The following is a 13,492-nucleotide window of genomic DNA, read 5'->3' as shown; positions in this document are numbered from 1 at the left end:
AGAATCGACGCGACAATTGGAAGACAAGACCAGGCAGTGCAGCGGAACGGCGTATAGCAGAAAGTTGCCTCTCCAAGCTGGTGGTCTACGTCCAGGCAGAGTACAAGAAGCAGAGATAAGTCATTTGCAGTTATATAAAGTGAAAGTGAATGTGAGTGAATAATTTTCTATAATATTCTTACCAAGTGCTACGCTAGAGCTAGACTTTTGACTATTGAGAACTATTGGCAGAAGTTAATATTAGAATTACACATGAACAGTGCGTTAACAGGGTTTCATCAAAGTACCTGCATTATCAGAAGAATTTATTGAACATATTTATAGGTATAGTTTTATTTAAGTAACAAAATGGAAGCTTTAATAAATGTCCAAAAAAAACTTATGACTTCCATAAATAAGGCTTTCATAAATTTTAAAAAATGCCCGAAAGATAGACTGTCACCCGAGTATATCGAAATCCGGTTAGATAATTTAGAGCGGGATTGGTTGCTTTTTAGGGATAATGACAATAAATTGTATAATATTCCAGAACTATCTGAATTTGTAAATACAGAATATGTTAAGAATGGTATGTATGACGAAGCCGAAGAAGTTTATATCGAGTGTAAAGCTCACATGAAATTATGTTTAAAGAAGCTTAGCGTTACAAGTTCTTCGGCTGAGTCACATATTAATACGACTTTGTGCAGCAACCAAGGAAATAATTTAGTATCATGCGCTAAGTTGCCTAAAATTTGTATTCCTACTTTTTCCGGAAAATATTCCGAGTGGACAACGTTCCACGATATGTTCTTGTCTCTCATCCATAATAACACCGCATTGGATGATGTACAAAAACTGCACTACCTAAAAGGTCATCTCACGGGTGAAGCGGAGTTACTTATTCGTCATACACCTATCACGGCATCCAATTATACTCAATGTTGGTCTCAACTCGAAAAAAGGTATAATAATAAGCGTTACTTAGCGAATTGTATTCTTAAAAGATTATTTGGACAACGACGTTTATTTACAGAATCGGCTCCAGCTCTAAAAGACTTGCTTGACACAACCACTGACTGTTTAAGCGCATTAAGTAACTTAGGCATAGATGTTAATCAATGGGATATAATCATCATACATATAGTGACTTTTAAATTAGATAGTGAAACGCGAAAACATTGGGAGCTAACTATTTCTAACTCAGATTGCAATGATAATGAGTTACCTACATTTATACAATTTTCAAGGTTTTTAGAAAGTCGATTTAGAGCTCTCGAATTTATTGAACCAAAGGGTCAGCAAAGATCATTAGTACAACATAACATTGGCTCACACACTCAACCAAGGGCACTAATTGCCACAAATAGTTCTACCATGCTCTGCGAATATTGTTCTGAAAAACATAAACTGTGTTTTTGTAGCGAGTTTGCTCAACAAGAAATTGACGTTAGACGCGATTTTGTAGTAAAAAATAGAATGTGTTTTAATTGTCTAGGAAGCAATCATACTAGTTATAACTGTCAAAATCCTGGTAAGTGTCGAGTTTGCAATAAGCGCCATCACACACTTTTACACTCTCCTACAGAGCAAGAACGAGATCTTACAAAACAACCGGTAGAATCAGTCAATCTTTCTACTAGTACTAATCAAATAACATCATGTATTTCTACTGCTAAAGTTATTAAAACTAAACAAGTGTTATTAGCCACTGCATTGCTAAAGGCACAAACAAAGACAGGTGAATTTCAATTGATAAGAGCTTTAATTGACCAAGGCTCACAGGCCTCTTTTATAACTGAATCAGCTGTGCAATTCTTACGTTTGAAGAAAATTCCTGTTAAAGGAATGATATCTTGTTTAGGAAATTCCAAGACCATAAATGCTACACATATGGTTATCACTAATATACAATCACGTATTGATCCTCATTTTGTTATTCAAATACACGCTTATGTCCTCAATAATATTACGTCATATCTACCTGAAACAAAAGTAGAATCTCTTGATTGGTTAGATATAAAGGGTATAAATTTAGCAGATCCGCAGTTCAACACTCCCAATAGAATAGATATGTTACTGGGTGCTGACATATTTAGCTGTATTTTGAAGGAAGGTATAAGAAAGAACCCAATTGGAAACCTAGTAGCACAAAGCACAAGTCTTGGGTGGATTCTTTCGGGCGTGGTCGAAACAACAGGAAAATGCAAACCTGTTAATATTAGTATGTCCTCTATGCATGTTCGGGTTAATGATGATGAAATACTAAAGAAATTTTGGGAAATTGAAGAACAACAACCTCGATTAAGTAAGTTACCAACTGAGGAAGAACAACGATGTGAAGAATTTTTTAGAGCTACAACTACAAGAACAGAGTTAGGAAGATACGTGGTAAGTCTACCATTCAAAACTGAAGAACCATTTTGCACCGGAGGCAATTCTAGACACATTGCGATAAAAAGGCTAGAAGCATTAGAGAAGAAATTAGACAAGGACAACGACTTGAAAAACAAATACACTGAAGTAATAAATGAATACCTTAAATTAGACCATATGAGACCTGTTAAGGAAACTGATGATATGACGGAATTCGCTGTATATTTGCCACACCACGCTGTAGTAAGAAATGACAAATCTACTTCAAAAGTACGTGTAGTTTTCAATGCGTCAAGCCCAAATAATAAAGGAGTTTCTTTGAATGATACTCTCATGGTTGGACCAACTCTACAAGCTGATCTGCGTCATATTATTATGAGATGGCGATTACATCCCATTGCAGTAGTAGCAGATATTATTAAAATGTATCGTCAAGTAAGGATCAATGAAAATGATGCTATATTTCAAAGAATTGTATGGCGCAATAAACCTGAAGATGAAATAAAGGACTATGAGTTGGTAACGGTGACATTTGGAACAGCTTCCGCACCTTTTCTAGCAGTACGAGCCATGCATCAATTAGCTTATGATGAAGGTAAGCATTATCCTATAGCTGCAGATAATGTCTTAAACAATTTTTATATGGACGATCTGATGTCAGGTTGTTCAACAGTTCAAGACGGTATAGAACTATACACACAACTAACACAATTATTAAAAAAAGGAGGATTTCAGTTACAGAAATGGAAAAGTAACGATAAAGATCTACAGAAGCAAATAGAAAAGTGTGAGGCGGAAGAAAAAAGAGAATGGAAGGAAAATGAAAACGTAGACACAAGTACAAGTGATGACATACATATTACTTTAGATGACACAATAAAAATACTGGGGCTTACCTGGAATTGTGATAAGGACTATTTCCGATATTTGGTTCACCTCCCGGCATTATCAGGACCTGCAACAAAAAGATCTGTCCTATCCGATATAGCGCGTTTATTTGATCCTTTGGGCTGGATCGCTCCTGCTGTAATTTTAGCAAAAATATTTATCCAAAAGCTTTGGTTATCTGGAATAGGATGGGATGAAGTTCTTTCCACAAAATTATTGAAAGAATGGGAAACATACCGTGAAGAATTACAACAAGTTTCAAAGGTCCACATCCCTCGATGGATTGGTACCGCAACTGATAGCTCTAATGTAGAGCTTCATGGATTTTGTGATGCGTCGAAATTAGCATATGCAGCTGTAATATATATTAGAGTTCTTGATAGTACTGGAAACGTCAAAACTTCGTTACTTGTTGCTAAAACACGTGTTGCCCCAGTAAAACAAGTGAGTATCCCGCGTTTGGAACTATGCGGCGCCGTGTTACTTGCCAAATTATTATACGAGACAACCGAAGTCTTACATATTGAAAAGAGTAAGGTCAAAGCATGGACAGACTCTACAATAGTGCTTTCATGGTTGAATAGTCACCCAAGTAGATGGAAGACATTTGTAGCCAATAGGGTTTCAGAAATATTGAATCTGATAGATTCATCTCATTGGCATCATGTGTCTTCAAAGGACAATCCCGCTGATTGTGCATCCAGAGGAGTTCAACCGGCTTTATTATCAGAATGTATGCTTTGGATATCCGGTCCTTCATTTTTACAAAATAGTATGATAGAATACAAACGGCCAATAGATTTGGATACACATGTAGAAGAAAATGTAAACGTACACATTGCAATTGTTACGACAGAATCTTTTCTTTCGAGATTTTCTTCCCTCTCACAGTTATTAAGAGTTGTATCTTATTGTAGACGATTTTTAAAAAATAATAGAACGCAAAACCATTATATACATAAGACAGAATTGGATCAAGCCTTAAAGTGTTGCCTTAAACTAGCTCAACGAGAAGAATTTCCAGAAGAGTACAATCACTTAACAAAACAGTCTCATAATAGTGAGATTAAATCCGGAAAATTAAAATCATTGTGCCCGTATTTAGATGAAGATGAAATCATAAGGGTGAGTGGCAGATTACAACAATCTCAATTGGAAGAAGATACAAAACATCCTATAGTGCTTCCTCACTCTTCTCCTTTGACCAAATTAATTATAGCTGATGCACACAACAAAACTTTACACGGCGGACCCCAGTTGATGTTAAATTATTTGAGAACGGGATATTGGATAATTGGGGCTAGAAGTCTTGTCAAAAATCATGTCCATAAATGTGTACGATGCATAAGGTATAGAGCAAATATAAAAACTCCACTCATGGGATCGCTTCCATCTGTACGATGTTCTCCAGCAAGACCATTTATTCATAGTGGGTTAGATTACGCTGGACCTATCAATATAAGAGTTTCTAAAGGAAGAGGTAATAAATCATACAAAGGTTATATTTGCGTGTTTGTATGCATGGTTACTCGTGCTACTCACTTGGAAATAGTCAGCGATATGACTACAGAAGCATTTTTAGCGGCATTTCGCAGATTTGTAGCACGAAGAGGTCATTGCTTAAAGGTATTTAGTGACAATGGTACAACATTTGTAGGAGCATCAAAAGAACTAGATAAATTACGGAATATTCAGCAATCAATAGCGTCACATGTAGAAACGAATGGTACAGAATGGCACTATATACCACCCCATGCACCTAATTTTGGGGGATTATGGGAAAGTGCGGTCAAATCTACTAAATATCATTTGAAGAGAATACTAGGAGATTCGACTTTAACGTTTGAAGAGATGAGTACACTTTTGTGTCAAATAGAAGCTTGCTTGAATTCACGTCCTATGACATTTCTTAACAATACAGATCCATCTGAACCAACTGCGTTGACTCCAGGTCATTTTCTAGTAGGTGAGCCATTGTTGTCGGTACCTGATTTTAATTTCGAAAGATCAAAAGTAAGCTCTTTAACAAGATGGCAATTAATTCAAAGGATGTTGCAAAGTTTTTGGCAACGCTGGTCAAATGAATATCTCACAACATTAATGCAGAGATATAAATGGACTAAACAAATACCCGCGCCTAAACTCAATGATGTAGTTCTTATTAAAGAGGACAATCTCCCTCCAAGTCAGTGGTTATTAGGTCGAGTAGTCGAAACTCACCCTGGAGCTGACCTTGTAACTCGTGTAGTTTCTATACGCACCAAATCTTCTATTATAAAACGTCCAGTTTCGAAGCTATGTATCTTGCCTGTTACGGATTAGAAATACAAATATGATTCCTACATTGTCACAAATACAAATTAATTATTTTTTTTTGTTCAAGAATGTACGCAATGATAATTCAAATGCTTGCATAATGTATTTTTAGTTTAATTTGTTGTTTATTCATTAAGTGAAATAAGAAGTTATGTTATATTTATATCTTGATTTTACAGAAAGGTATTACTAATTGTTTTCATTTTAGTTTATTAATTATCAACTAGGTTTAGTTGTAATGTTTTGAAATGATTTCAACCTTCTATTAAATATTAGTGTATAAACCAATGTTACCAATTTCGAAGTTTCATGGCAGACGTCTTCTAAGGCCATCTTGCAATAGATGTCCTTGGCGGGCGGTATGTTCAAACTTCTATGAATTTCATTTTCAAACATTCAACCTCTTTGTGTTACTATTTGTTTGTTGCTAGCCAAGTGCTGGCCAGTTATAAAAACAATACTTTATTTTTTATTTGATGGAATGCTAGTGAAAAAATTCGAATTTTTTTGACATCTAAACAAAACAAATTTAATGAGTGCATGTTTTTAACCCTAGAACCGTACCCTGGGGTACAAATGAAAAAAAATAATTAAAATCTTTTCTAACTTTTTTGCTATTCGACGCTTTGCTCTGGGCGCCGGTGTATTTACGGGGGGCGGGGAGATGCGGCGATACCTCAGTCGGGCGGCAGTCCTGTTTCCGAGTAGACGTGGCACGCCGCGTGTGGGGTACACCATCACCCCAGGGTACGATCAACGTAAGTATTTACAAACAAATATTTATTTTTTTATTTCGATTTATTGTATCTATATGTTGCTTTTTTAACATGAATTTAATAAAAGGGTGTGTTATAACTGTGTATACATAATTTTACAAAAAAAGTAGTTAGCTAACGAAGGTTTTTTTTATCTTTTTGGCAGGTATTTGATTCGATACTAATTTTATGTTTTTATTTACTGTATTTTTTAGATGACTTCACGGCGTAATTTGAATGATAACGAAATACAAGATATTCTTTTGGAGGAGGAAGATGAAGACGACCTGGTTTTGGGCGAGGCGTCAGAAGACGAACAAGATGAAATTATTGAAGACTTCCGCTTGGAGCAGGATGTAGAGATCGCGCAAACTGCAGGTGATGATAATGAGATAGAATCACTTCAGGATTCGGGAGAAGAACTTGAAGAAGCTTCGCGAGTAAGTTCTACAGGTTCGCCAATTACTGTTCTTAGTGCTCCAGATGTTATGCATGGTAGAGGTCGAAAAACTCAGAGAAACTGTGATAAATTTGTTTGGTATGGATCTCATCCTCGTTCTTCTCGTACACCCCAGAGGAATATAATATTCCATCCCCCAGGTAACAAAGGTCCTGCGAGATTTATTACTTCTGCATTGGAGAGTTGGCAATTGTTTCTAACAAATGAAGTTTTGGAGAGTTTAGTGTCTAACACTAATCAAGAGATTTCTGAGCAGCGTAAGAAATATAAATCAGATAGGCCAACCGAACCAGAGGAGAATGATTTTGTTCCGTCCAGCACGCGACCTTCATTTGTTCGTGATACCTCAATAACAGAGTTGAAAGCCCTGTTTGGTCTATATTATTTAGCTGGTGTGCTGAAAATTAACCATTTAACCGTCAAAGAAATATTTGATAAGAATACAGGTATCAGTTATTTTAGGTCAACAATGAGTGAGAAGAGATTTGAATTTTTAACTAATTGCCTTCGGTTTGATGATCGATTGACAAGAGCTGAGAGAAGACAGCAAAGTAAATTGGCTCCGATAAAAGAATTATTTGACCATATAGTTGAGACTTCAAAGAAGCTGTATTCCCCTTGTGACTGCACTACAATCGACGAGCAATTGCTCGGCTTCAGAGGTAGATGCCCATTTCGCATGTATATCCCGTCTAAACCAGACAAATATGGGATAAAGCTGTTGATGTTTTGTGATGCTAAAACATATTACATGATAAATAGCATTATATATACCGGCAAAGATTCAACTCCTAGAGGGATACCCGTTGCAGAGTATTATGCGCTTGAGCTGTCGACTAGTATTCATGGCACCAACAGAAACATAACATATGATAACTGGTTCACCTCCATACCTACAGCTCAAAAATTGCTATCCAAAAAAGTAACTACAGTTGGGACATTAAAAAAAAATAAAACCGAAATACCTATTAATTTCATTGAAACTAAAGACCGCCCCTTGAATACTTCAGTATTTGCATTTCATGAAGAACTTACCTTGCTTTCATATATTCCACCAAAGCTTAGCAAATCAAAAAAGAAAAACGTTCTCATGTTATCCACCATGCATAACGAACCTGATAAAGATAAGTCTGTGAATTTGCCAGAAATAATAAGTTTTTATAACGAAACAAAGGGCGGAGTTGATACTTTTGATCAACTTTGTCATACCTACAGTGTATCGCGTAAAACTCGCCGCTGGAGCCTTTGTGTGTTCTATGGAATTCTAAATATTGTGGGGATTAATTCTATGATATTACTGCGTTCATCCAATGCTGCTAATAAACAAATTTTTAAAGATAGACGCACTTACCTGAAGAATCTGGCTTTTGATCTCATAAAACCTCACCTAGAAGAGAGATTTATGTACCGAACTTTGCCGAAGTCCCTACAGATTAGTATCGGAGATATTCTGGGCAAACAACGACCAATAGTTACGGAAACCTCTTCAGCTCCGAAATCTGGAAGGTGTTACTTCTGCCCAAGGTCAAAAGATCGTAAATCTCGCGTACAATGCACCAAGTGCAAACTTTTTATTTGTAATGACCACCAAAGCAAAATATGCCAAAATTGTCTGTAAGTTCCTAATTATTAGCCTTAAATTGTTAACAATGAGACTGAAATTAATGTTAAATAAGATTAAGCAAATTGATTTTTAATAAAAGTTAATAATTTTTTCGTAAATAGCGTTTTTTTAATTGGGGTACAGCAGTACCCCAGGGTACCGTTAATTTAATTTTAGTATGGGTACGGTTCTAGGGTTAAGAATTAAATCCTGTCTTAGTTAATTTTTATCTAACCAATAATTGTGATAATCAGTGCAAATATACCAACATTGAATTTCTTAACCACAAATATCAATTTCATTTTTCCAGTTCAAACATTTCACCATAAACAACGTCAAACATTTTTCCCATCCCTTTTATTGTTAGTGGGTAGAAAACATTGTATCTCAAAAACTCCACAAAGTAAAGAAAATTTATAGTTGTAAAAGGTTTAGCTATGTACTCAATGTCACTGCTTAACTATAAATGTCGCAACTTGTTACAACCCTATTTCAAAGGGAGTGGCCAATGATATACGATCCCACATTGCAAGTCACCTGTACTAATGAATACACTCAACTTAACGTGGGCTTGGACCTTTGTACGTAAATTATTTAATCAGTTCGCCTCTTTTGACGTAACAAATTAAACTTCAAAGGATGTGTGTCATGTGTTGACAGTTCTATGTGGTCAACGGCACATCCCATACCAACTTTCCCATTTTAAATAATAAAATCGGGAGACATTTGTTAGTTACCTAGTAGAAGTAGTACCTCATAGTTAAATCACTGAAGAGATTTTGAGGGAACATGGTACCTACAAATAATTTACACCTTAAAAAGTTTCGAGAACTGGTGAAACAGGTGTATTGGACGAACAAAATATTAGATTAGATTAGATCTTGGGGAATGACATAAGTAAAGTAGGTATTTGTCGATAATTAACTAAAACGGGAATTTCAGTATGACGCGGGCATAGCTGCGGACGAAAGCTAGTAGGAAATATTCATTTTAATTTCAGCACTATTACCATGACATAGAGTGGCATGTGCATTACCTTACACTTCTGTTGACTGTGCAGTTAACTGAGGGTAAATTGTATTAACGCGATGACGGTACTTAACGTAATAAGCAAATTAGATCACCTTCTAAGAGGAAATTGTTTTTGATAATAAGCTGTAAATTTGGCAAAAATGAGCCAGTAAAGAATGCGGCCATTTTATCAAACGTAAAGAATAAAAAGTCAACAAAATATGCATAGTTATTTATAGTCGAAATATCACATTATCAAGGGGCATGGCCAAGTTTGCCCGGTCGAGCAAATAAGCGACACTGCCGTACCAACTTTTTCTTTTCTTTTACAATATTATCACAATATTAACACTTTTAAAAATATATTTTTACGACTTGTTGTAGCTGTAAAGGACATAATTAAGTATTAAAAATAGGTACTTAAATAGACAGATATTAAAAAGCAAACTTTAACATTTATAATAAGGCAGTAGCTACTTTATCTTGAATATAATTCGAACAAAAAGGTGTGCCCAACCAAATATACAAAGTGAAATGGCACCTAACAGTCCTAACATAATTATGACCCTTTTGGGATTAACACGGAAACTCGTAACTTATTTACCGTTCCCTGTAAGGTTTCGGCTCAGTGCGACATATCATATGCCGTGTTAGTCTAAACTGATTTCGTTAAGCGGACAAATATAGAAACAAATTTGTAACAACAATGCGTATGTGTGTGTGTTTCTTTGGTCGGATGATTTGCGGGCATTTATAAGGAATGCACGAAGAACGCAGTGGATTGTGTTGTCTGGAAGGAGAGAAAAAAGACTTTTGGTCAATACTGAGATATAGTGCATGAAAAAAATTCTTTCGCCAGCCAGTCACAGATTTTTCCGACTTTTAGATGTGATATATGGGGTAGGGGTGACAAGCGTAAAAGTGATAAAGTCTGCCGAAGCTCATACAATATCCATTATCGTAATATTTCCACTCGCTGCAAGTCACCTGACTAATGAACGTTAGTTTTTCTACACTTTTTAACAACACTGTAAATGTGTCTGCTATGTGGAGTTATTTTCTGTGTAGGCACCGTCACTTTTCAGTCATTATTCTCATGACGTCCATTGCAGGAGAAGGCTTTCATGAAAAGGGTTTCTTGAGCGGTTTACCTGAATTCAGCATTTTCAGGTAACCTTGATATTAGACTAGAGACTGTATGGGTATTTTTAGACTACTTTTTTCGTTACCAAAAGATCAATTAGAGGTGCATTTTTAATACAGTTTATGGTGGTAGTGGTGGTAATCTGTCAGTTTGCCTTTATAAGTACGTAGTCCTTGTAGAAATTTGGTCATATATTCCTCCAAAAACTGAGATATTCAGGTCCTAACTACGTAATAAGGAGGTCGACAACCCCACTTATGTATAATTAATGTTTGAATCCTTGGTGGTCTTCCAGGGATATTTTAAACTATACAAACAATGTCCATATTCCTTTTATGTTCCGTCAAATGTCTACAAAGTTACAGGTCGGTGACAGACAAGTAGATAGAGGGACAGACAGAAAACGATTGATTCTAAAATAAGCAGCTGAAATATTAATAGCTAAAGACAGTCAGTGTTTTCAAAGGAGAGACGTCTTAATTATGACCTTTTAAAATTGGAATGTAATTTTCTTTGTTTTCTTTTCAGACAAACTTAAAGACGAATATATTTAGGCATTTATGAAAGGAGGACGAAATAGAATATTATTTTAGCTCTGACATTTATTAACTAAGCATTTAAGATAATACCATTATGCAATTTATGCAATTAATATTATTCCGATTGAGGCGATTTGATCCATTGTCGGATATTATGCATAACTAATCACCGGGATTGTAATTTAATTTTCGTTATAATTTACTATATACAATCACGATTAGCTGCAGTATGGCTACTGGCTTTCGAAATGGTCTACGCATCAATCATTCCCTCATCTACTTTATGTCAACTTCAAATTCTGATATGTCTATGATTGATTGTCCATGTTCTTGCCACCCCAGTAATCTTCAGTATATCAATTTCCGTATTTATTTCCATATAAATTAGAAAGACCGAATTATTTTTTTGAAGAAGTAAATACTTTTTGTTGACTGTTGGTTGACTGGAAGAGATGGTATAAGTCCGCCATTGCAAGTGATTAATTTATTTTATAACTATGTACTATTTCTTGTAAATGAGTAAGTTTCGGCGCAATGCATGCAAGATATTATAAACATACAAACTATCTTCATATAACTTATTTTTGATTCCAAAGTACGTATGACATGAAGTCTCTTTTCTCAATAGCTTTAAGATTAAAGACAAATACTTTAAAATGCGTGGGTCGCGTCAGCCTGGAGAATGGTAGGTTTAGTTCCTTGTTTATTGTACGTACTGACATTATTGTGTTTAGTATACAGGCGTTTATGTTAAACCTTCAAAGGGCTTCAAACCTGGTATCACTTGCTTGAAATTCGAAACATAAGATTGTTGATATGTAAGACGATGGACTTAAAACTAAGGATATGACCGGCCTCAAATCCGATAACCGATATTTTTCTCACCACTTCGTTAGATCAGTCCAGTAGACCGTACAGAGAGAAAGATTTTAGTGTATTGTCATACCTACTACAAACTAATACTAATACGAGTACTATAGACCTCTCACAGGGTCTGTGTGTGTTCGCTTAGTATACGTATTTATAGAACGCAACCACGACTGGAAATACTCTGGGCATTGTGAATGTCTTCCATTGTTATTCCATATATGACTAGTATTAAAGTCGATCTTAAAGATAGCGTGATTCTGTAAACCACTTAGTATTTTACCACTTTTTATTTATGTTGTTTTTCTCTTATTGAACTTCTTTAAGAACATTTTTAATTCTTATTTTTACTAGAATTTTTGTAGCTTTAGCACGAAAACAAATAAATGGAAATAAATACTGTAGAAAATTATCATTGATTTGTGTGTACATATTTTTCCTACTTCATGATAACTGAGTATAAAATATCCTTATTTCGGAAAATACATTTACCATCTCCACGAATTTTCCTTCACAAATACTTTGCCAATTTGTTCACAGGGGAACGTTCGAATACTTGTCGAATACAAAAATTTGGCGTACAGTCGCGTACACAACGGTCAATTACGCATGACATAGTTTCAGTTTGTTCGCACAGAACTCGCACGATCGCACGTTCCTCGGAAAAATGAAGCTCTCATGAAATTTAATGTGGAAATGTCTTGAAACGACGCCAAACCAACGGTTGAATTATTTATGACCTGCTATTTTAATGGCGTCCCGGTCCGTTCATTACAGTAAGAGTGTTTCTTAATTTTGAATGCGAACTTGCCGTTCAAAACTCTCGTTATAGAGAATACATCGCGTAGAAAATTAATTCGTTTATTTATTATATTTTGAAATTGTGCTAATTTTGTTTAGTATCGAAATAAGGACTAAGTAGCGATCCGTTTTTGTATCATACAAAAATTTCAAAGGCTAGAAGAAAACTTAACATTGTTTTTCTTATCTTTGACACTAGATTGATCCTAAATTTAACTACACCACTATTAAAAATAAAACAATAACGTTAAATAGATAGTTTCCAAATAACTTGGTATTTTATTTTTAAAATACAGTAAACTACATTCAATTTACAAAACAAGTTCAGACAAAGTGTACAGAGAAACTTGTTGCAGCCGCCACCCCACGGTATAAAGTTTCTTAACTCTTCACAGCAGAACTAAAAAGTAATTCAAATACATGACTACCCACTCATTTCAATTTAAAATTTCTAACACTTATTTTGCAATCCTAAATGAATTTTTAATTTCTCGATTTATTTATTTGTAAACATATCATGCGTCACCTTGGCGTTTGAAGAAAAAAGATTCGTTTTTATGATTACCATCTAAACACTTTTAGAACTACTACCTACCCACTGGTAGGTCAGAGAACTATGACCGCTCCTTGATTTGGGTTTTTCCTGGCCGTAGGAACATTGGTTAGCATCAGAGAAATTAATCCACTTTTATAATTTATTAACTAGTTTTCAAGGAAGTTTTGTACGTCACTTAAGACTCATTGTTACGTAGC

At 35.2% G+C, this 13,492-nt stretch overlaps 3 protein-coding genes across 5 annotated transcripts in view; 2 read left to right on the top strand and 1 right to left on the bottom strand.

Moving 5' to 3' along the window:
* Positions 1-13,492, bottom strand: part of LOC106139895 (uncharacterized) — a 112,878-nt gene that overhangs the window by 17,921 nt on the left and 81,465 nt on the right. The window lies entirely within an intron of this gene.
* Positions 349-5,565, top strand: LOC132902424 (uncharacterized). The gene has a single exon (XM_060947402.1). The coding sequence runs from the start codon at positions 349-351 to the stop codon at positions 5,563-5,565; it is 5,217 nt and encodes a 1,738-aa protein (XP_060803385.1).
* LOC106141424 (piggyBac transposable element-derived protein 4) lies at positions 6,803-8,392 on the top strand. Its single transcript, XM_013343078.2, has one exon. It carries the CDS (start codon positions 6,803-6,805, stop codon positions 8,390-8,392), a length of 1,590 nt encoding a protein of 529 aa, XP_013198532.2.

The sequence above is a fragment of the Amyelois transitella genome, chromosome 13 (assembly GCF_032362555.1).
Source record: "Amyelois transitella isolate CPQ chromosome 13, ilAmyTran1.1, whole genome shotgun sequence".
Classification (NCBI taxonomy): domain Eukaryota; kingdom Metazoa; phylum Arthropoda; class Insecta; order Lepidoptera; family Pyralidae; genus Amyelois; species Amyelois transitella.
The sequence above is the reverse complement of the archived record's forward strand: the minus strand, read 5'-3'. Positions and strand labels throughout refer to the sequence as shown.

Excerpts from the sequence above, each read along its gene's own strand:
- LOC106141424 (XM_013343078.2), top strand. The coding sequence starts at position 6,803 with ATGCATGGTAGAGGTCGAAAAACTCAGAGAAACTGTGATAAATTTGTT.
- LOC132902424 (XM_060947402.1), top strand. The coding sequence starts at position 349 with ATGGAAGCTTTAATAAATGTCCAAAAAAAACTTATGACTTCCATAAAT.